General features: G+C 34.7%; 3 protein-coding genes across 6 annotated transcripts; all 3 read right to left on the bottom strand.

Annotated features, from left to right (window-relative positions):
• Positions 1 to 245: 245 nt before the first annotated feature.
• LOC114717553 (uncharacterized) lies at positions 246 to 2,761 on the bottom strand. Of its 2 annotated transcripts, none has more exons than XM_028902737.1 (2): positions 2,554 to 2,761; positions 246 to 1,324 (listed from the first exon to the last, which is right to left on the bottom strand). In XM_028902737.1, the coding sequence occupies exon 2, from the start codon at positions 1,297 to 1,299 to the stop codon at positions 814 to 816; it is 486 nt and encodes a 161-aa protein (XP_028758570.1). In that variant the 5' UTR covers positions 1,300 to 1,324; positions 2,554 to 2,761; the 3' UTR covers positions 246 to 813. The 2 variants fall into 2 exon arrangements, with proteins under 2 accessions (XP_028758570.1, XP_028758569.1); XM_028902736.1 differs by having other exon boundaries at positions 246 to 1,377; positions 2,554 to 2,760.
• Positions 2,762 to 4,834: 2,073 nt separating this feature from the next.
• On the bottom strand, positions 4,835 to 10,298 carry LOC114717550 (protein PHR1-LIKE 3). 3 transcript variants are annotated; one of them, XM_028902734.1, is made up of 6 exons: positions 9,904 to 10,298; positions 6,510 to 6,586; positions 6,354 to 6,408; positions 6,024 to 6,093; positions 5,842 to 5,911; positions 4,835 to 5,544 (listed from the first exon to the last, which is right to left on the bottom strand). In XM_028902734.1, exons 1-6 carry the CDS (start codon positions 10,097 to 10,099, stop codon positions 5,071 to 5,073), a joined length of 942 nt encoding a protein of 313 aa, XP_028758567.1. In that variant the 5' UTR covers positions 10,100 to 10,298; the 3' UTR covers positions 4,835 to 5,070. The 3 variants fall into 3 exon arrangements, with proteins under 3 accessions (XP_028758567.1, XP_028758566.1, XP_028758565.1); XM_028902733.1 differs by having other exon boundaries at positions 6,024 to 6,096; XM_028902732.1 differs by having other exon boundaries at positions 6,024 to 6,102.
• A 3,977-nt stretch (positions 10,299 to 14,275) lies between these two features.
• Positions 14,276 to 18,579, bottom strand: LOC114717539 (outer envelope pore protein 37, chloroplastic). Its single transcript, XM_028902709.1, has 6 exons — positions 18,162 to 18,579; positions 17,499 to 17,588; positions 16,663 to 16,833; positions 16,366 to 16,460; positions 15,090 to 15,210; positions 14,276 to 14,591 (listed from the first exon to the last, which is right to left on the bottom strand). Exons 1-6 carry the CDS (start codon positions 18,543 to 18,545, stop codon positions 14,460 to 14,462), a joined length of 993 nt encoding a protein of 330 aa, XP_028758542.1. The 5' UTR covers positions 18,546 to 18,579; the 3' UTR covers positions 14,276 to 14,459.
• Between the last annotated feature and the right edge of the window lie 4,136 nt (positions 18,580 to 22,715).

The following is a 22,715-nucleotide window of genomic DNA, read 5'->3' on the forward strand; positions in this document are numbered from 1 at the left end:
GAAACACTGCTGGTAGAGGGGCAGCATAAACGCCATTAAGGAAAAACCGCAAATGGAGTTTGTCAAACAAATTATTTACAGTAGTCCTTAAAATCTGATTTATATGTAATACACATTAATTGGAAACTAACATTCAACCTATTTATTCTCTACCTCTGTGAATTTAATTATTTTAATGGCATGATAATTGTGGCTGCGCCTTTCACATTCATATATAAGAAAAATTATATTTCCAACAATAAGTATTAGAATATGAATTTTCTTCACAATAGAAGCGGGAAGAATATGATAGAATATTTCTCAGTAGTATCAAACATTTTGATACAGGGGAGAAGATTCTAGTTACTGCTGTAACTGACCTTCATCAGTATGAAAATGCCCCAAAGTATGCAATTTCCACGAGAAAAAACCAGAGACTAGTCTTCTTTATTTACATTTTGGTTTCTCCACAAAACCACCCAAACAAGACAAGTAAAAATACAGCATTCTTTACACACGCGATCCAAAAGAGATGGCAGAGTTCCCTCTTGTAGAAGGATAAACCAGAGGAACAATTGGGTCCCCAGTCATGAAAGAAATCAAGTATGTTACAATCTCCGAGCGAACAGGTCCCAGATCAACAATGAGGGTTCCTTAGTTAGGGCTGATTCAAGAGTTGCTAATGTGTTCAAAGTAGCTAGTAAGGAGATAACAGGAGCAAGTAGCAGCGCGCTCCTAATGTTGCATGTATCATCTTCAGACAAGGGTAGGCCAGAATAGGACCTCTGCTCTCAGTTACAAGAACCTGAAGTCAGATATGAAGAATTTGCAGGCTTAGTTAATGGTCTCAGAAAGCTTTGAGAAACCCAGCTTCTTGAGGCGATTTGTTAGAGGAGTAGCCCAGGCTTTATCTGAGCTGCCACATTTTATGTCCACAACTTCAACAATGTTAGGTATCTTCTTATCATTTTTCTCCCTCATTGGACTTCTGTCCACAAAGCTGTCAAAACCAAGCATGGGTGCTCGATGGCTATGTCTACCATTAGATTTTGTTTTCTGGGGAATTTTGGTGCTTCTGTGGATTCCACTGCTGCTGCTAGCTTCATCAAATGATTTTCTTGGATGTAGTTTTCTAGGAGTAGTATTATTATTACTAGAAAGTGCTCGAGGTTTAGTTCTTGACGTTACCTGCTTGTGTGGTGCAGGAGAGTTCTGCTGCTCCAATTCCCTTGTCATCAAGGAACTGATTGTTCCAATGGTCCCCACCTTAATGGACCCTCCACCTCCCTTGATGCCTTCCAGGGTATCAGTCTGAGCCATGCTTCTGTTTGGCCCAATCAAAGATCTTTGTATTCAAGAGTTTGGGGTAAGTTAATTTCAGCAGAGTTATTCAATGATCTGTTATATATTGCAGGGTCACACAATTGTTTGTGGATCGTAAGATGTAAATGGAGCAAAAAAGTCATAATTTAATCAAAGTTCTTATTAAGAAAGAAACAGATGATAGCAAAGAAGAAGATAAAAGCTGATCATATCGTGCAAGATGAAATAAGCAGAGTAGTTAGATTTAAACCACTAGATAACATAATTCTAGCACTGTGGAGATAAAGGCAGAAAAGAAAATATGAAATCAATTAATTAGAAAGCAGTACACTTAGTTACTACACATTGTTATGCAGCACAAGGAAGCGCATTTTCCACCAATGCCAAAAATGTGATAGAGCAAAAAGACGAAGGATTGTTTAATGCATAAAATGTGCGAACAATCTAAGCTTTTACAGTCCTACATGTACACTAAACATCCTGTGAGATTTATCAACAAATACTATCTTATCCAGCCTCAAAATGATACTCAGTGGCCATGATCTCAACAAAACAAGAGGAACAAATTCGAAGATCAAGATAATTTATTTGGTATGGGAGAAGAATTGCATGCCACGTGCTCAGGAAGGGAATGCCGACTACTATCACTTCCTATGCAACTTAGTAAACATACAAGAAGGAATCAATTAATCTACATAAAAGTAACAAAAAGCAAATATTACGACCAAGCCAAAAGCATTTGCTCAAATAAGCCAATAAGGAATAATGAAGAGGAAGGGAAGGGAATAGAAAATTTCCATAAACCTTGTTCTGGGGAGTTATTAACAACAATCAAGGGTGTTTGCCAAAAAGTTTACTCACAACTTCCCAAAATATTTTGAAGTCCTCTACTCATTACATTTCTAAGCTCAGAGCTCCAAAGAAGGGTAGGGTTACGAATCCCAAATTAGAGGTTCAAATCCCTCATTCAGAGACAAAACAGCCAAATCAAACGCAAGATATTGAAGTGAGTCATGCAATTAATCTAAGATTTCCCAAAATTTATGTAAAATCCGCAGGGAAACCTTGGTAGTTTTAAATGGACTTGGCCCATTAATTAATCTCTGCATATGCTATTATGAAAATCTCAGCCCCATTGACTGATTATAATGCCTGCGGGTTCGAGTACAACATTTGAACATGAGTATGTGGGATCCTCGTGGAAGCATGCGAATAAGCCATTGAAGAATCCAAGTAGAAGAAGGGGCTCACCCAAGAATGGAAGCAACGAAGGATAAAGAGGCTTAGTGTTTGCTTCAACGGAAGCTACTCCAGCAAGTCTAAATCCAGTGGAATCAAGTAAGCCAGAAGCGAAATCGAGCAAAGGTAAGGAACAGATGCGCAGATCTGGGCGAAGCACAGGAGCTGCGGGCTTCATGGGTTAGTGTTACGAGTCTAAAAAAGGTTCCTTCGTGGTGTGATGAGTTTGAGAAAAAGTTACTGGTCATTTTCCCCCTCTTCTCTTTTACCTCCGTCCTTTTTTGCCCCCCGAAAAATTCTGAAAAAAAATCCTAAAAGTATCATGCACCCCTAAAATATTCTAGTATTAGATTTGGAAAAAAAAAGTTATCAAAATATCCTTGTTATTATCAGTATATTGTGTTATTGGCTGATCAATACTTGTTATTACCAGTTCACAATATGTTAATAAATAATTTGTTATTATCAATACATTTTTTATCATTTATTATTCAACACTTGTTATTGTCAGTTTTGAACTTGTTAAAAAACTTTTTCATATAAGAGCATTTTAGTTATTTAATTATATTTACAAAATACCGGATCATGCATCACTTCTTTCTCTATCATTTTCAACTCTTAAATGCTTATTTGAAATATTACCTTTTTCAACTTTTTTATTTGTCATTTTCTCCTTTTTGTTTGCCCAAAAAAATGACACCCTAAGGGGTGTTCAGTATCAAGTAAAATTACTTGAAAAAAATGACTTCACTTAAATTCAAGATAAAACTTTTCTCACGTATTTACTTCGTATACTGTAAAATCAACTATGATTTATATTTCACTCAAATACTCTCTAAGATGTGAAAAAATATGATGGCACTCAAACCTCAATGATACTGGAGGAATTACGCTCTTGGTTGACTGAAAAATCGCCAGACCAAATTGTCCTCATTTGGTATAAAGCATTGTGAGTTATAAATAATTTAACTCATATCTTAAAGCCTATGCGACAGTAAAAGTTTCCAAACTTGTTGGCAAAACAAAAGAGGAAGTTTTAAAACTTGTTCATTATTTTTTGCCAACAAAAAAAAAAGTGGTTTGGGATTAATTAGGTAAAGACATGGTCATATGATATATTTTGATTTGGGTGATGAAATTGCCGTGATATGTTGGTTTATTTAAGAGGGTAGATGTTTGGTGTTTTGGAAGCATTGTTTAAGGAATTACTAGAATCAAAATCATATTCCAAATCAATATCCAATATATCTTTTAAATTTACTCCCTTGTTCCTATAAGATTTCAATGTACTTATTAATTACATATATTAAGAGAGTTTTCATAACAAATAGTTCCAATATAAATAATTAAAAAATATATTTGAAAAAAATCAACACATGTACTTACCAAATAACTAACTAACTTAATTTTTTTAATAGCTGAAAATTAATTATACAGCTCCCATATTATTAATAGGAGGGAGTAATATTTCACTTCGGATGAATGATTCCAAAATTTCTTATAAGTTGCTTTGGTTTGATTTCTGTATTTTCTTGCTTTGCAGGTTCTTTCAAAAATAAACCTGTCATGGAAATTTCCCTACCTTGTAGATTCTGCCTTCTTATAAGCTGCGTATGAGTAACCTTGACCAATGCCTGAACATGACTTCAAGCTCAAGTCTATAGAGACCATTAGAAGGCAATGGTGGCCCCCAGTGCGAGTGATGGGTGACAAATGTTAAGGATTTTTTCAGATCTAATAATGAAGTTTTATGCATAAACTTAGAAAGAGTTAATACAAACTTTGATCCTTTAAATTTACTATTATTTTAGTTTTGACCTTTCAAATTTCAAACTATAAGTTTTGGTCCCTTAAATTTCTTTTCATTTAAAATATCAATCTCTATAATCCAATAAAAACTTAGACTAATTTACCCTTTAAGAGACTAAAACTTATAATTTGAAACTTGAGCTACTAAAACCAAAATGAAGACAAATTTGAAAAACCAAAAATTATATTAACTCATTTAGAAATACAGCTCCATATTTGACATAGAAGTATATTAAAATCATTAGAAGACAATGGCGGCCCCTTCAGTATGTTGACACTTGAAATTCAATTTTCTCCATTAGGATATCCAATGCTATGAACAACAGGAGAGAAGAGGCTTTCAATATCAACAATCAGTATTTTTCATTAAGACATAGCGTAGGAAAAAATGTGGGCTTTTTTCAAGGCTGCATTAAACTTTGTTTGACTAGATCGTGATAAAGATTCGGCCTTAAATGATAATGAAAAGAATAAAGACTATAGAGGCTCACCACACGGCATAACACTAAATGCAATAAGGAATCCATTAAAATGACCTAAGACAAGCAATGCCACTCTTTTTAATGTCTAATAGGCCAGAGAGTGTTACGGATGTACAGAATGAGACAAGTTAGACTTCACCGTTCCCACCAACTTATTAGATAGGAACAGCTTAGAATCCAAGCACTAATCCTCTAAAAAGAAAATGAAGCCCAATGGTTATGTGCAGATCTTCCCCACCTACATACCATACCTAGTTATTCCGTGCAGGTTACCTTGAGCCACATTGATGCCTTGACTTCTCATGGTGGCTTCACTCCAGATTAAGGGGGTTGCTGCCATGGATTCCAAGCTCAGCATCCTCTTGTTTGCCCCACTAATGGGAGATCCTTCCAATGTCAAACCTCCAGGACTTTCGTGTGATGTTAGGCAACTTTCTGTCGAACAGTCAGCCCTTTGGGAATGGAGATTAGGTAATTCCTCTCCGGAAGCATGAACTGCTCCAGTCGTCCCAGTAGATGGTAAGGAGTAAAAGCCAAGAGTGTCAACAAAGGGACCTCTTGGTGCTTTACTTCCATGCCCTTGAAATTTTTGGTTGTCGGTGTCTATAACTGTAGCACCAATAAACTGATCAGCCAGCATCTTGCAAGCTCTTTCGAGCATGGCCATGTATCTTTGCTCTGCATCCTGTCGAATCTGCAAATGCTTCTCCGCCTATAGAGGAATAGATAATTCTAGAAACTAGTAAAAAGTAGGGTATATATACAAATTTCAATAAAAGATTCTTGAACTACAGAACTAGCAAAAGCACGGGCAGCCATGTTATTATCATAGTGTCGCTCCATATACAAAGCAAAGATCTTGTGCCCCATGTGTTTTGCATAGCCTAGGTAAGAAGCCACAACGTCTATGACCTATAGCCTTCAGTAGGTTTGATAAATATATTGATGTGGTCCAAGATTTATTAAACCATACCAGAAACAAATCTTCTAGTAGAAAAAGGAAATTTACCTCCACTTGCAAATGTAGTTCACTTTGTACCTCCATCTGTCGTCTTAAAGCCTCCTTGATTTCATGACTCCTAGAAACAACATAGCATTGCTCACAATCAACTCGCTACTTGTGAAACAAATCATAATCCATCCAGTCTGGTACACAAAACATGGAAAAGAAAGGAACTAATTCTATCTTACTCATTCGTATCAGAAGCTGGCAACTTTGGGGAAGAGTTATCAGTACCAGGGCTTTCTAAAAGATATGAACCTGCTATTTCTTCCACAAATTTTCAATAAGAAGTCAATTTAAGTTATTACTAACCTAAAAAATTTAGCTTAGAGACAGTTCCTCATCAATGTCTATCAGTTTAAACTTAGTAGTAATGTATAATAATGATAGAATCATGAAGGCAATGTTCCAGATCAACCTCTTCTCAATGAGAAGACAAAAGAGAGGAAGAAACACTATTTATCTTGGAAAAGACAGATGGAGCCATAATTGGAAAGAAAGAGGCATGAGAACCATACCATCTTTGCATCCCTCAATCATATCTTTGCCTGATTGCTTGCCGAGTCTGTACTTCTGCAATGCAGCAAAGAACGGTTACAATATAATATTAAAGCATCACGTTCACTAGAAAGCCTAATTGGAGAATAGTATATGACAATAATTCAAGAAAAGACCTGAAGGTGACTCTTCAAATGAAATAAAGTCAAACCCTTTACATTCATGGTCCGCATGATTGCTTTTGGTGTAGCTTCTGCAGACAAAATATCAGGACCCTAGTCAGAAAATGGCAATGGTGATACTCCAAACATGAAAATTCAACTGGAACTAGCCACAAGATTGGGGGAAAAGGGTTTTGGTAGCTATATAGCAAGCAATCAAAGGTTAGATCATCTATAAGATTCAACAGTCCAAAAAAAAAAGGCACGGAAAAAAACTGTCAGCCAAGCACAATATTCAATTTTGAATGCTTGATGGATTTTGCACAATATTTTTTTACTTAAAAATTGCATAATATTACAGGCCATATGGTTTGAGCCGATGATGCAGTGAGTTAATTCCATGCCACCAGAGTGCTGGTACCATCCCATTACCCCTACCCAAACAAAGAGAGTGTGATAACGTCTATTAACTATGCTTGACCAGGAGAGGCTATGTTCATTTACGAATCTCAGGAGAAAATACAGACAGGTGTCAAAGGATGGGCTGTCCACTGTTATCAGTAGGGTGGTTAAATTTAACTTAAAACTCAATCACCATCCTAACTGTGCACAAGTCTTTGCTCCATAATTATCAATTTGTTGAAACAATTAAGATTTTCAACTGTAATAGGAAAATTGTAATAATCACTGGAAAAAAGTTTAAATATGCTCTGAATGAGAAAACATGTCAAGTATCATAATATTTCTGAAGGCATTTGATCTCTCACATTTCTTTTGATCGAGGAAGTTATTTATCGTTAATTTGGGCCCTTCTCTTCAATCAAACCCGGATCAAAATCCCACCATAAACAGGAAAAGGATTAAAATCTCTTTAAGTATTCAGCTTTCTAAACCAGTTCATCTCCATTGCCCTTGAGCTCTTACAATTCAGCATTTCTTTTGGTGCATACAGTTCAGCATATTGCTAATGCCATAGCAAGATAAACAATTCAATGACCAATTTCGACGTGAGAGAGAATATGAGAAAACCAAAAGAAACTGAGAGCTATGGGAGGAAACCAAAATGTTTCCCTTTTTGCTTATTATGGATTATACACATGATCAGCTAACTTCTATCCAACCTTTTGCTAAGAAGTTCAAGTTGCAAATAAAAAATGGAAATTAAAAAAAGGTTAAACCATCTAACCACCATCTAAGTTCGTGGATGTACACAAAAAAATAACCCCCAAAACCAAGGGAAAATATACCAAACAAGGCTTTTTAGCGTTCAGAATTCTACAAAGCCAGAAGGTTGCGAACTAGCAGGATCATTAAATTAAGGTAGTAAACATTAAAATTAAGATCTAAAAGGCACAACTTCATTTCTGAGTTTAACGCATCAATTTCCTCATTCATCAACATGATAATTAACTACACCAAATGCTTCTTTAAATCAAACGGTTCCAAGCATTGCCTAGCAGTGCAAGAAATTTAAATTATTAAAACTTGTTAATACCTAGGGCAAAAGGAAAGCTGGAAATGTTTATAATGGAGAAGCATTGAGCAAATGCTATTCAGTCAATGGCACACCAGTTCTGGTTAGTTATAACTTGTTATGTTCCCTTGTGAATAACTTTTAGGATGTGTTTGGTTCAACTGAGGGAAAAAGAGGGGAGGAATTTTAATAAAAGGGAAGGGAGTCAAGGGGAGAGGAGGGATTTTAATAGAGATTTTAATAGAGGGGAGGGAATACGAGGGATTTTAATGTTATCTTGTTTGGTTCAAAAGGGGAGGGGAGGAAAACAATTTTTACTTGGACAAGTTTATCCAAAAAACCCCACTTTCACACTATATTTGGTACGGGGTTTTTGGAAGGGAGGGGAGGGAAGTTGCTCCCCTACTCTTGTTTGGCTTGTGCAATTTTTTAGGAAGGGAGGGGAGCAACTCCCCTCCCCTTGTTTGGTTAAGATATTTTTTAAAGATGGGAGGGACTCTTCTCCCCTCCTCTTCCCTTCTAGCCTCTTCTCCAAAAGTAAGGTTTTTTGGAAGGAAGATGAGAGATAAAATTTTAAATTTCAAAATTAGCCTAACTAAAATATTTTAATTCCTCATATACCCTTTTGATTTGTTAATCCCTAATTAGTCATAAACATTTCTCCATAAGAGAGTTCTTTTCAACACCTAACAGGAGGCTATTGAGATAATTGTCTCCAAAATTAGTGAGCATTTGTGAATCTTATTTTTTTTTCCCCCTCTTCTTCTAATTCCAAGAGACCATCGGTATTTTCTTTCACCTTCAAGGTCTTTTCTCTGATTGAAATCTATCACTCACGACTTTTTATCTTGATATCCTCCCCTTTCCTCCCCTCCCCTTCTCTTGATTAAAATCCATCCCATCCCCTCCCCTCCCCTTTCTTCTGTCGAGTCAAACACAGCATTAAAACACAGCATTAGAGAGAAGAAGGAGGAGGGGAGGGGAGCAGAAAAAGACAAAAATTTTGCTCCCCCTCCCTTCCCCTCCTTCCTACCAAACACACTATCATTCTCTCTTTCCCTTCCCTTCCGTCCCCTCCCATCAAAAAACCCCCAACCAAACAATACCCCAGTCAAACAGTCCTTTACTCGTTTTAAGTTCTTGGGTCGCCAGGAGAAAGATGTCCCAGTCAAGACATCTGTGCGTTAGGCTCTAGGATATCTAGGTATCTTGTATCTCTGACTTAGATGCCAGTATTTGGTAAGTATTGCAGATTCAATAAAGCATAAGATGCCTCCATTTTCACAAGCATTTAACACCACCACCCCAGCCCCCCCCCCCCCCCAAAAAAAAGGGCTTCTCACAGTCTAAATCTTCAGTTATGCCAACTTGCAGAATATCAATTGGATCCATTATGTACGGACTTCAAATTCTCAAACCAAACATGAGAATCTTATACCCCATCAAACTCCGCAGTGATATTAAGATTATAAATTTTGTAATCGATTTAAGAATTCACTGATTTATGAAGTTACTTAAACAAGACAGGTTTCTATTTAAATTGTCATCCAAAAAGTTAAATAAAAAAGTTGCTAATCTCATCATAAATTCATCTTCATCAACTTGTCGCTGTCCCCCAACAGGGCAGAGCACAAACACATCAGCTTCCCTATAAGAAAGACCAATTATTGCAAAGGGCGGGTTATCCTCCATAACTAAAGAAAAATTCTCTTTTCTTTGCTCTTCAAATAGTTTTTACACAGCAAGCTAATCAGAGAAACTCAATTTCTTTCACCCATCAAATGGGTGCAGCACAGTCTGCTCATTTGGTTCCAAGGAAAAGCAATTGGGCATATAATACAAATAAAAAGTTCAATATTTTTGGGCCAAAGAACACAAGTTAGAGAGATACCAAAGAAAGAGCCAAGACTAGGAGTCAAAGAAAGAACTACTTACTGCTAGCACCCCCAAGCTGAGTAACAGCATCGACGAATCGTTCATGGAGGTCCTGGGTCCAACGCAGACGTGGTTTGGGATCGGCGGTCAACACCAGACATGGGTCTCCGTTGTTGTTGTGACCGTGGTTGGACCCACCCTGCATGTCTTCCTGACCAACCATCCCTTCGTGCGAGTGAATCAGCCTGGGATACATCTTTCTTCTTCGTCTTCTTCAATGGTGAAATATGAAAACCGCACCACTGAAGTTGTTCCTCCAAGAAACCCAATGGCCAATTACGAGAGGAACAAGACTCGGAGCAGAGAGAAGTTACCCATCACCCATTTTTCCTAAAAGAGAAAGAAAACAAGTTAAAAAACCAAAGCCGGGGTAAATTAGCCAACAGGTTGGTGGGTGGGACAGTGAAAAGCTCTGCCTCTCTCTAGGCAAAAATGTGAAGCAAAGATGATTGAGCACCGTACCATCGGAACTGGAGCTGGCACGCTTTTCTCAGATGTTGTCGCTTTCAAGTTTTTTTTTGGCCCTTTTAAATGCTCCTCTCCTCTTAAAAGGTTTAAAAAATAATTATAAAGACAGAATAATATATTTATATTAAAAATTTAATAAAATAACTTATAAAAAAAATTAAAAAAATTTCTTTAATCAGGGGAGTATATAAGTAAAAACAAAAAACAAAAATACTCTTAAGAATGCTAAATAATAAATTAGGATGAATGAATGTTAAAATCTTTAATAAAGCCTTACATTATTTTGAAATTTTTAAATATTGTGAAATTATGTTATTACCCCTGCACACATAGTGACTTTTCTTTTTTGAGTGAAGATTATTCTATATTTATTATTAACTATTACCTTTGATCCTAAATATAAAAGTTAATTTGTAGTGTAAAGTATATCATAGATTAGCTCCTATACTTAAGATTGAATGTAGCACTCTTGTTTTCAATGTGTTAATGACTATTTTTATATAACTATTGACTATATAAAAATAGTAAATAGCTAAATAAAAGTAATTATTAAATCTCTAACAACATCAACACATTTTTTGAATTTTTAAAATAAAAGTAGGCAATAACAAAATTAGAATAGTCAATAGCTAAATAACAATGATTACTAAATTTTTGAAAACAAAAGTAATTAATCGCGAAATTAGAATAGTGAATGGCTAAATAAGAGTAGTCTTTAGAACTTTAAAACAAATATAGTCAATAGTTAAATAAGAGTAATTAATATGTAAATAAGAATAGTCAATGAAACTCTAGCAATATATTGTTGGAACTCTGGTGACTAGTTGTCAGAGAGGTTACTGACACTGAAACTCTGGTAACTAACTTCCAACCATAGATGCTAAGATGACATTCTTTGAAAAAAAAAAAGAGTTAAAAAATGAAGGACATTTGCTTATTTTGCAAGATTTAAAAATTTTAAAATAATATAAGGAATTTGATTTGAGATTTTAAAATTTATCTATCCTTATTTGTCATTTGAGTAATTTCTGGAATATTTTATTGTCTTTCTCCCTTAGTTTAATACTATGTAAAACATTTCATATTTATTTATTTTAACTAGTATTTTTAGCCTAAGAAAGATGGTTGAACTTCGTATTATAGATTGAAGGAGTTCAATTCTCAATCTTATATAGTAGTATTAAGCACTCTCTAGTAAACCTTAAATATTTTTTTTTCATATATATATATTTGTGTTGAAAATTGCGAAATAAGGATGGTAAGAGAGTTTGTAAATTTTTTGGCAAAAAAAAGAGGTTTTATAAATTAATGACATTGTAAGGATAACGTTAGAAACTAATTTAATTTTATGATGACATTAATAATTTAATTAGCTTATAAATATTTTTGTTAAGTTGCGTAAGTTAGTTGAAAATAACTTATATTTAAAATTAGAGAGAGTAGTATTTTTTTAGGAAACTATGAGCATATTTAAAAAGTTATGGGATGGCATAGGCGGGAAAAAGTTAAAAAAAAGCCCTCCTCCCATATGCAAGAGTGGAGATATTTGCTTAAATGATAGGAATTTCCAATTCTCAAACCCATAACGTTTTTTTATTAAGTTCCCTAAAAGTTTTCAAGAAAACTACAATCTATTTATTATGTTCATGTAAAATTTGAAAAATAATTGTCATTTTTATACACATATTTCTATTCACTTTTTTCCACCCTTATTGGGCATATGAAGGGAAAACAATGTTATTTTGAAAAGTATACTTTTTTTCCAACACTAGAAAGTAGAAAGTATACTCTCAATCTTCAAAAGGTTACTTGTTAATTCCATGTTTATTATCATTTTGTGTGGAAATTTAATCAATTTTTAGTATAATAAAAATGCATTACCAAAAAAAAAGGAGAGTTCTGAAAGATATCATTTATGTACTAATTAATGATGCTTTAAATTCCTTCAAACTGGTTATGCCTAGTTTAAATGATAAAATATTTGTTTGAGTTTTTTATTTGAAAACAATTTTTTATTTTTAAAAAATGTATTTGGTAATTTATTTTTAGTTGGTTGTTTTTTTAAAAATTAATAATATGTTTTTTTGGTAACAAATAGTTATATGTTTTTAAGACCTAAAAAACCAGAACAATTTTTAGATGTTTTCTTGTTTTTGTTTTTGTTTTTGTTTTTGTTTTTTATATTTTGTTTTGGAAAATTAGAGAAACATTATTTTTTTTATCTGCTGCCCCCACGTATCACTGCCAAGGATGACTGCCGGTTGCCAATGTGGTTTTTTTATATTTTTTGTTTTAAATGTGATTTTTAAAATAACTATCTAAATTTTTTTTTTTGTATTCTCAAAACTTGTTTTAAAAAACAATTTTATAAAGTTGTTTTGGAACAAGAGAACAAAAAACAGAAACAAACAAGTTCTAAATAACTATGACCAACACTACTCTCTTTTTATTTATAAGTCATTTGTATTTCAAACCTACAAATCAAAAAAATACATTAAATTGATAATTTTTTCCACATTTGCTCTCATTAAAGAAAGGGTATTAAAAATGTTTTTATATTTTACTTTACTTTATTTCTCTCTACAGTCTACATTTATTAAGTCAATGCGTAAAATGGGAAAATGGTTCAATAATTACTTTATAAATGGCTTATATTTAAGAACAAACTTTTTTCATACAAGTAAATTATTAATAAGAACAAGGTGATAAGTCTTGTCCTAACTAAGATTTAGTATATAATGCAATTTACATTACAAATTAAATTTTATATTTAGAACTGGAGGTAGTATATGTTTATATGAGATCCTAAATATCAAATCGTTCTACATAGAAAAAACATCAAATTGTTGAAAGAGCATATATTTTCAATATTAATCCTAGTCTTTAGAATTAGAAAGAGTTTGGAATTGTTAACTCAGAGTATTTGCTTTTGGCCTTTTTTTCCATTCAACTCGTTTTCATTTTTACGCAAATCATATGCTTATTGTTTACAACTAATTATAGCCTCTTTTTGACAAGAAAATAAAATATAGCCTCTTTGACCTTTGTTCACCTAATCATGTTTTTTTTCCCCGTTCCCTCATCTTATTTAATAACGGGTGGGTCTGATCCAGCTCAACCACACATGTTCTGTTTATTAAAAGTTATTTAGAATGCAGGATAGTTAGCATGTGGCCGTTGCAATCATAGTACCTTTAGTCAACAACGGTGTGCTGTTAAATATACATTGTAGGTTATCATTAGAAATCATCCCTGAATGTATTATCAACACCATGTTTATATGTGAAAGACTAGATGGTAATTGCTATGCTTTACATATAAGCATGTTGGATCATACCAAGTACCTCCTTTGAAGCTTTGCTGGGAGATAATATGAGGGGGAGAAGAAAAGAGTCACAACATATATATTTTATGATATATATCCTCCCATAGAAGGCAATATTACTCCTTACAACAATTCACACTATTGAACACTAAATATAAACATCTTTTCGTGTAAAAATTCAAATCTTAATCCGTTATGCTATGTAAATTTATATTATATGTAGATAAATAATTAAACTCAGTCATTTTGGGCCAAGCCCAAAACCTTGGCTTAGCGGGCAAAAACGAAACATTAGTAATTACAAAAAATGGTTACAGGCCTTGGGGGGGGGGGGGGAAGAGCTCCATGAACGCTGTGATTTCTTTTTTCAGGGCTGCTCTTATCTTTTCAGAGGAAATACAATTTGTAATTTCATTTTTCACAAAAGTTCTTGCTTCTCAAAGGGGCGGACACATTCGAATAAGTGACCCCATTGAGAATGGATATTCAAACACACTGACAGAAAGTAGTTGAAGAATTGGGTGGGGGAGGAATCTGACTCAAGCATTCTGTGAGTATAATCCAACAACAAAGTGCATCTTTTACGCAGTAGAATTTATCTGATGAATTAGCTGATTGGAGTAGAGTTATCAACAAATCAATGTCACTCTTTTGTAAATCATCGTTGCTCTTTTGTATCTAACATCTTATGACACTGGGCAACTACAATAAACGTACTGATTTGAGAGGCCTGTACAAAAAGCTGGAAATTTTGCCAGTGAACTCAGATGTCCCATCTCTTTTTCACCCGAAACATTAAAGCTGAAGATTTTATGTCATCTTGAGGCACTTGAAGCATGAACTGAACTTTCATCTTCATAGGAGCCGTTTTAGCCTTTCCACCTTCATCCCCAACCTGAATGGAGTTAAGAAGTCCCATTAGATACTGTTAGAAACTAATTACAATTGTCATTATATTATGTGATTGTCTCGGGTCTGTACAGCTGTAGAATCTGGTCCCCACCCACTTTACACGCGTCTGTCATTTGTAAATTCTGTTATATCTTTGTAATTACTGTTGCGTAAAGTATCTCTTAACATATACGCGCACACGCGAAAGGTCTGAGCACCGTTTAGGGTGCCCTAGAATATTCATTCAGAATTCCTATCCTATTTCTAAGTGATACTAAGCTGAAAGCTCACATTTTTTGTGACTCAATTATACAGATCAGTTTCTCATGTCTTTCAGTCAATTTGGCCCTGGCTGAGACCCAAACATGGAGCCATCAGCTCCGGAGCCAGCTCCAGTACCAATGAGCCAAAGTTAGAAGTTGCCATATTTTTATCAAACAGTTAGGGCAACGTTGGTGATAGTCACGGTACCTAAAAGGTGGAGGGGAAAAGAAGCACATACCCAAAGAGAAGCCCAGCCAAGGCGAACCTCTGAATCATAGCCAGCCTTAAATTTGAAGTCTTTGCCATAAGTGCGCTTGTAGACCGCACTCCAGAAGTTCGAATCAAAATTGTACCAGTAACTATCCAGAAAACATGTTAACAAGTTAATGAGGAGCAAACCTTTTTTAGGTGAAAATGAGGAGCAAACTTTAAATAATTATAAAATAAACATATGGTAGTCCAATGCCAAACAACCAAAAGTTCAAATCACACAATCACCATTTGAATTTAAGCACTTCGTATGAGAAAAATTACTCTAGTTTCCTTTGTCCTAATCTTGGTGCTGGTTGAGTTTTAAAGATGACCTTTTTTTTTTTTTTTAACCATCAGATTTCAAAGATGATTTGAAACAATGACTTGTTTTAGACAGTCAAAAAATACTCCAATGTAAATGCCGCACCTTGTGAGCTAAACACCTTAGAATAATTCATTTTCATGCCTCTTTGCCTATGAATATTTTTTATACCACTTGGTTGAAACAATTATAACATGTTTCAAAGGTAAAACTCTTGTTTTTCCCCCCAATGCCCACAGTACACACACAAGAATTTTTGGCAAACATAAACGAGGTCAACTTTCTATCATATCAGAGTATTTTCAGCAAGGTTAACCATAGAATCTTCAAAAGCATAGAAGGAGCTAAAACTATAGCTGGACGACCATCAGTTGACTATAGCTAATCTTTAAAAACACTTTTGTGTTTTAAATTGTCTCCCTTTCCGTTCAGACTAGTTAAGCTCACAATTAGAATGTACAAGGTGGAAGCAAGGCATTCCCTTTTACACTATGCCATTGAAGTTGTTCAACATGCGAAGGTCTCCATGTAAGATGTAAGCATACCCAATAACAAAAATTATAATTTATCGGACCTTCCAACATCTAAATATTTTACTTCAAGGATAGAATTGAGTTCGCATGATCTGTAAAAGTTACTGTCAGACCAGATTATAAGGACTTGCATGGCATCAAACAACATGCTGACCAGTAAATGGTAAAAATATTTGACTCCAAAATACTTTATCATATATATTTAGGTTCTCACTTCTGGACAAGAGGCAACTTGTGCCCGGACTTATCCATTTCATCAAAATAGCGAAGCTACTTGTTTAGGGCGGCCACAGTCTACTATGCCCTTTGTTTTCTTTTCGCTTTTAGATGTGACTTCTTTTAAGGTTTATCACCATTCACCAACAAATACCAATAAGAATGATGGGTTGCAAAGAGGGTGTTCTAACCTTAACTTGTTTGAAGGACCAAACCGGCGCTTAAAAGCAAATGACAGAGCATTTGAAGGCAGAGACAAGCTTGGAATAAATGACATTTGTTCATCCTGCATTTATTTGAAAATTTTGACATCAATTCAATGGAACATCAAATAAACAGGTTCGCCTCTACAAATAATGGATCAGCAAGCAGGCATCTAAGATGATAAAATAGGAAATCATATAACTATACAAGAAATACAATAGAAGGTTGAAAGGAGAAATTGGAAGGACAGGAAAGACTGTAATGAGTATCTACAGAAAAGGCACCTTCAAGGAGTATCTTAATTTCATTTCATCATCCCTGTATTGGGCAGTGCCGATTCCATTGAAAAATTGTCCTTTAACAATTCCACTCACAGACAGCAATCTCTTGAATTCCTCGTCTTCTTCCTCCTGAAGTGAAACTTCACCAATAGGACATCTAAAGGTTGCTTTTGGCTGCAGAATGACACGTCAAATTATACACTATAGCAAGGTAAATCAGTATTGTCTCCTATCAATGTTCAGAAAAATGAAGGTATTTATTAAGTTTTGCGGCAAATAACATGTGAAAGGACATAAATACTGAATCAGGCAATTGCATCACTGCCACTGTTGACCCTGAAAGCTTTCCAATGGGAAGAAGTGAAAAAAAAAGAATAAATGAAAATGAAACCAACTAGAGATATCAAAACCAATGTCAGGCCTTTAGTTGATAGCTTAAACTTTTAGGATGAAGTGGTCCTTGACATAGTATCGAGGTCACAAGACTATGTGCTCAAAAGTTCAATCCTTGCCACCTCCGTCTCTCAATTATAGTTAAGTCTCAGTACAGGTTTGGTGGACACGTGCTTTTGTTGTTTTTAAACACTCCACACTTCAAGACAAGGAGCCTTAATGTGATGGTGCAGATTATAGAAAGTTATGGGCCTTTCACTTAATAGTGAAGCTTCTAAGGAAGCGGTTCTTGACAAGCCCAAAACAGAGACTAACATCAGATATAAAGCTGAACCAGCAAAAAAGTTTCTTAGCTGGCTGCTTCATTACTCATAATGATAGAAATACAAAGGCCCAAAACCGACAGCCATAGCTTTATAAAGAGATATCAACATGATTAAACGCACCAATCCAACAGTCGGAACAGCAGTTGACAATTCGAGTGCATAGCCAGGATCAGCCAAATCTGCAACCATTGTAACCTCTCCTTGTTGAGCCTTGAAAAGGATAAAAAAATTTATTAAAAAATGAGAAAACACATGTGGTTAAAACAGGTAATTGAAATTTCTTAACAAACGATTAAAAAGGTAGGTTTGTCAGTCTTCAACCATGAAGCGTATCGTATAAGGGCTATCATCAATACCTTCAAAATGCAATACGCACTCTTCAAATTAATACAGTGACACACGCACGAAGATCACAATGAATTCACACACACAAAGAGACACAGAGGCCAGGCAATAGAAATGCGCAGACACAAAAAATCAGGAGGCGTTCCATGTCTTCAATTCCTTAGCCCTTAAAAGCAACGTGGCAGATAAATGCTCAGACACAAAAAATCAGGAGGCACTCCATGTCTTCAATTCGTTAGCCCTTAATTGCAACGTGGCAGATAGTACTGATAGCATCGGCAAGTAGTACTCTCCGAGGAAAAAAATGCTAGGAACAACATTTCATAGTAGTAATAGACAGAGAGACATGGTATCGAAAGAAAATCTTTGAAGCCCGGGACGACTAAGATGAGAAGAACTACAATTTTCATATTCGGAGAAATATCACAATGCTGGTACCTTGACATCATGAGCAGCAGTGAGGTGCAATTTGGGACCAATGTCAAAGGAACTCTTGACGAGAGCATTCTGGTCTTCAAGGTCATAATGGATACTCAAGTGCTTAGAAACGAAACTGAGCTGGGGTTCGGAGACATCACCTTTGCTGCCGTTGTTGAAGGAAAACTTCAACTTGGCAAGGCTATCGAAGAACTTGCAGGAGATCTTGTTGAAGAAGACAGTGCTTTCACTGTCGAACTCAGTGGTCACTCTAAGGGTCGGTCTTTTGGGGAAGGGGAAGATGAATCCATTATTGGATGGCGGAGGTGGGGGAGGAAGATCTGCTGCTGGTGGGGGAGGTGGGACCATGTAATTAGGGTTTGGAAGAGCTAACTCCATATCCATCGTGGGAATGTTATCTGAGGCAGCTGTGGTAGGAGAAGGCGGGTGAAAACACGAAAGATTGGGAAGTTTTGGGACACTTTTTGCATTTCACACAACTTCGCTGTTTGTGCATTGGAGATCCCGAAAGCTGCCCCCGTTTTAAATTTGAAATGGATGGATGCCCTTTCGATTCATGGGATCCTTTTTAACGTTGCTGATCCTCATCTTTTTTACATCATTTGTGTGAGACTCGTATTGCTTTGGATCATATCAATATTGTCTTTTATGAGAGAAATTTGCTCAATAGTCTACCGGGTCACTCTGATTTGATTTCAATGGCATATTGGAAAAGAATGTAGATATGTTGTTTCAATATTTTTCTAGTAACTCTTTTTATAAAACTGATATTTTATTTATTTTCCATTCCTTAAGCTTTATATTTCTGTTCTTATTGATTTTTTTATCTAAGAAGGATAAGGTTGGTAAGAAAAAAGAAAGACATGGGATGTTGTTAACATTTTCATGTAATAAAATGTGTTTGTAATTTTCAAAAAAAAAAGTGGGTTCACAATTCTACTTATTTGTTTTTGTTGGAAAATAAAGGAGGGAAGGAGAGAAAATTATTGGGTTCAGATCTAGGTCCACTATTCATACTTTAAGCAGAATATTATTGGGAGAATTACAATGAGGTTCCAAACAAGAAAAACAATTGAAAAATAAGTTTCAGAGGTTATTATTCTTACTATAGGACTTGTCATTATAAGCTGTTGAGATTATTATTAGGACCTTTTAATAATTATTTATTTTCTATAAGACTTATTGTTATTCCCCCAATACTATATAATACTGATCCATGGACTTGAACCAAACACTTTTTTTTTTGTGCCCGCCAATCAAACACTTTATTAGAGTTTAGACGGCGAGCATTATGGGAACTCAAAAATAGTTAACAATATGATTAATCATAGAGACCCGAGGTTGAGAATATGTTATAAAGGTAAAATATTCTAAAATATTCACCAATACAATCTTTCTAGTATCTCAACTAATGAAATAATATATATCATATGGATTTAAACCCATTTAAATTAAATTTTTATCATATGTTCACAATATTAAATAATTAGATTAAATATTGATTTAATTAATAAATATTATTTAAATTTAAACATATTAAACTAAATCTTATATATTCGAGGGGTAAATTATTTGGATGATATAAACCAAATTCTTTTTTTAATTTAAAGTTAAAGTACAAATCTACCTATGAAATATCTCGTCATGGACATCTAACACCATGAACTTTTCTTGAGTACAAAGGTATATATGAAAATTTTAGGGAAAATGACAGATAAAGAAGGTGGAATTCATGAAATTCCAATTTGGAAAGCTAAGGAAATGTAATGACAGAGAGGGAAGTCCTTTCCAAATTGGAATTTTAAAATTCAGTGAAATGACAAAAATGTCCTTTGTTTTTTTTTTTTTTAAAAAACTCAGCCCCTCACCGCCGGCTGGCCGCCGGCAGCTGGCAGCCGCCGCCGGGCGCCGGCACCGGCCACCGGTGTGGTGGCTGCCGGTGGAGTTTTTTTTGTATGGAAAAATATTGCAAAAAATGGTGGGGGTGGGATTTGATCCCACGACCCCTTAGCCATTTGGACCAATAAAAGGGCAGATAACCTTTGGGCCATCAAAGACCTGTTAACTTTATAATGCAAAAAAAAATATAAGTTGACTTTTTTACTGTGACTCCAGCTCGTGACAACAATTTACCTGAGGATGACAAGTCTTAACTAAGAAATAACAAGTCTAAATTTGATATTAACAAAACAACTTTTCCTGATACATAACAAGAAATAGCATGTACATTAATTAAAAATAGTAATAATTTATTTGAAAATGACACGTCTTTACTAGAAAATGACACGTCTAAACGTGAGATTAACCATATGCCTTTTCCTGATACATAACAAGAAGTAGCATGTACATTAATTAAAAATAACCATAATTTATTTGAAAATGACACGTCTTTACTGGAAAATGACAAGTCTAAACTTGAGATTAATAATGTGTTTTCTCCTGATACATAATCTAAACACAAGAATACATAATCTAAACTTGAGATTAACAATATGTCTTCACTAGAAAATGACACGTCTTTTTGTTGGAACCCCCTCTTTTTTTTAATTAAAAAAAATGGGTTAGTTGTCCAATAAAAAGTAACAATAATAGCAGTACTAGATAGTATTTAATGACAGAAAAATACCAAATAATTCCATTTTTTTTAAAGAAGATCAATATTCGTGGCACGCGCATTGTTGTTCTTGTATTACACTCAAAAGGCTCCTTCTTGCCTTAATTACTTAATTACAATTACAAGGATAGAGCTGTATTTTATATTAAAATAAGGCTCTATTTTATATTTTATATACAATTAACAAGTCTAATCTCACGTTTAGACGTGTCATTTTTCAGTAAAGACATATTGTTAATCTCAAGTTTAGATTTGTCATTTTCCAGTAAAGACGTGTCATTTTCAAATAAATTATGGTTATTTTTAATTAATGTACATGCTACTTCTTGTTATGTATCAAGAAAAGGCATATTGTTAATATCACGTTTAGACGTGTCATTTTCCAGTAAATACGTGTCATTTTCAAATAAATTATTACCATTTTTAATTAATGTACATGCTACTTCTTGTTATGTATCAGGAAAAGTTGCTTTGCTAATATCAAATTTAGACTTGTTATTTCTCAGTTAGGCTTGTCATTCTCAGGTAAATTGTTGTCATGGGCTGGAGTCACAGTAAAAGAGTCAACTTATATTTTTGTTTGCATTATAAAGTTAACAAGTCTTTGATGGCCTAATGGTTATCTGCCCTTTTGTTGGCCCAAATGGCCAAGGGGTTTTGGGATCAAATCCCACCCCCACCATTTCTTGCAATATTCTCCCATATAAAAAAAGAAAACACTGTTACAAAAAAACTCCACCGGCAACCACCACACCGGTGGCCGGCGGCGGCTGCCAGCTGTCGGCGGCCGGCCGCCGGTGAGGGACTGAGTCTTTCTTTTTTTAAAAAAAAAAAAGACAAAGGGCATTCTTGTCATTTCACTGAATTTCAAAATTCCAATTTGGGAATGACTTCCCTCTCTGTCATTACATTTCTTTAGCTTCCCAAATTGGAATTTCATGAATTCCACCTTCTTTATCTGTCATTTTCCCAAAATTTTAAGGGTTAATATAATTTTTAATTCTTCATAGTTGTCTTTATTTTGGTTTTAATCCCTCAAGTTTTAAATTATAAGTTTTATTTTCTTAAAAGGCAAAATAGTCCAATTTTTTCTTGAATCATAGGGACCAAAATTTTAAGTGGAAAGAAATTTAATGGATAAAAAACTATGGTTTGAAATTTAAGAGACCAAAACAAAATAAAAATAAACTCGAAGGACCAAAAATTATATTAATCTAATTTTTAAAATAGTGTAAAAATGTCATAATTGTTACTTGTTAAGTTAGCTAATGTTGACTGTTTACCAACTTTGTAGGTCAAGAAAGTGGTGTAAAAATCCACATGAAGTTTCAAAATAGTATACAAATGACATAGTCATTGAAAATTTCAGGTGTATTTTTGTATCATTTTCTTGGTTGAATTGTTTGTTGGTATTTTCATATCACTGGAGATGAACTGTGGGCTTTGTTCCTTTGTCTTCCTCCAATAACTGTGAAAGAACGCCAATTCTATTAAAAAAAATGGCTATTTTATTAAGCATAAATTGGGCTTATCACAATCTGCACATAGGACCAGAAAATTTAAATGTGAGACAGCATGGCTTCTTAAACGATCCTTCCTTAAACTGGCCCGGGACACTTGGGAAGGAAAGTCATGGTTTAAGGCCCTAACTCTCGCAATATTTCCATGCTTTTGCTAAGATCAGAGAGAGCCCTAGTGTCATCTCTAATCTATTAGATGATCATGGCCCAAAAATTATCGGAATCAATTATGACCTCCTCCCAGGACCCCCCTCTCTCCTATTTATTTATTTATTTGCAGATGACTTAATTTGTATTCCGATCATTAAGGATTGCGTTGCGAACTCACGTAATGCCTCTTTGCCCTTGTCAATCGTAGGCTCGAGCTCAACGCTTTTCTTGGATTTGAGCCCCTCATTCATCATCAGGCTTCCAAATGCC

This window comes from Neltuma alba, unplaced genomic scaffold, assembly GCF_004799145.2.
Source record: "Neltuma alba isolate B1F8T4 unplaced genomic scaffold, ASM479914v2 tig00011754_pilon, whole genome shotgun sequence".
NCBI lineage: Eukaryota > Viridiplantae > Streptophyta > Magnoliopsida > Fabales > Fabaceae > Neltuma > Neltuma alba.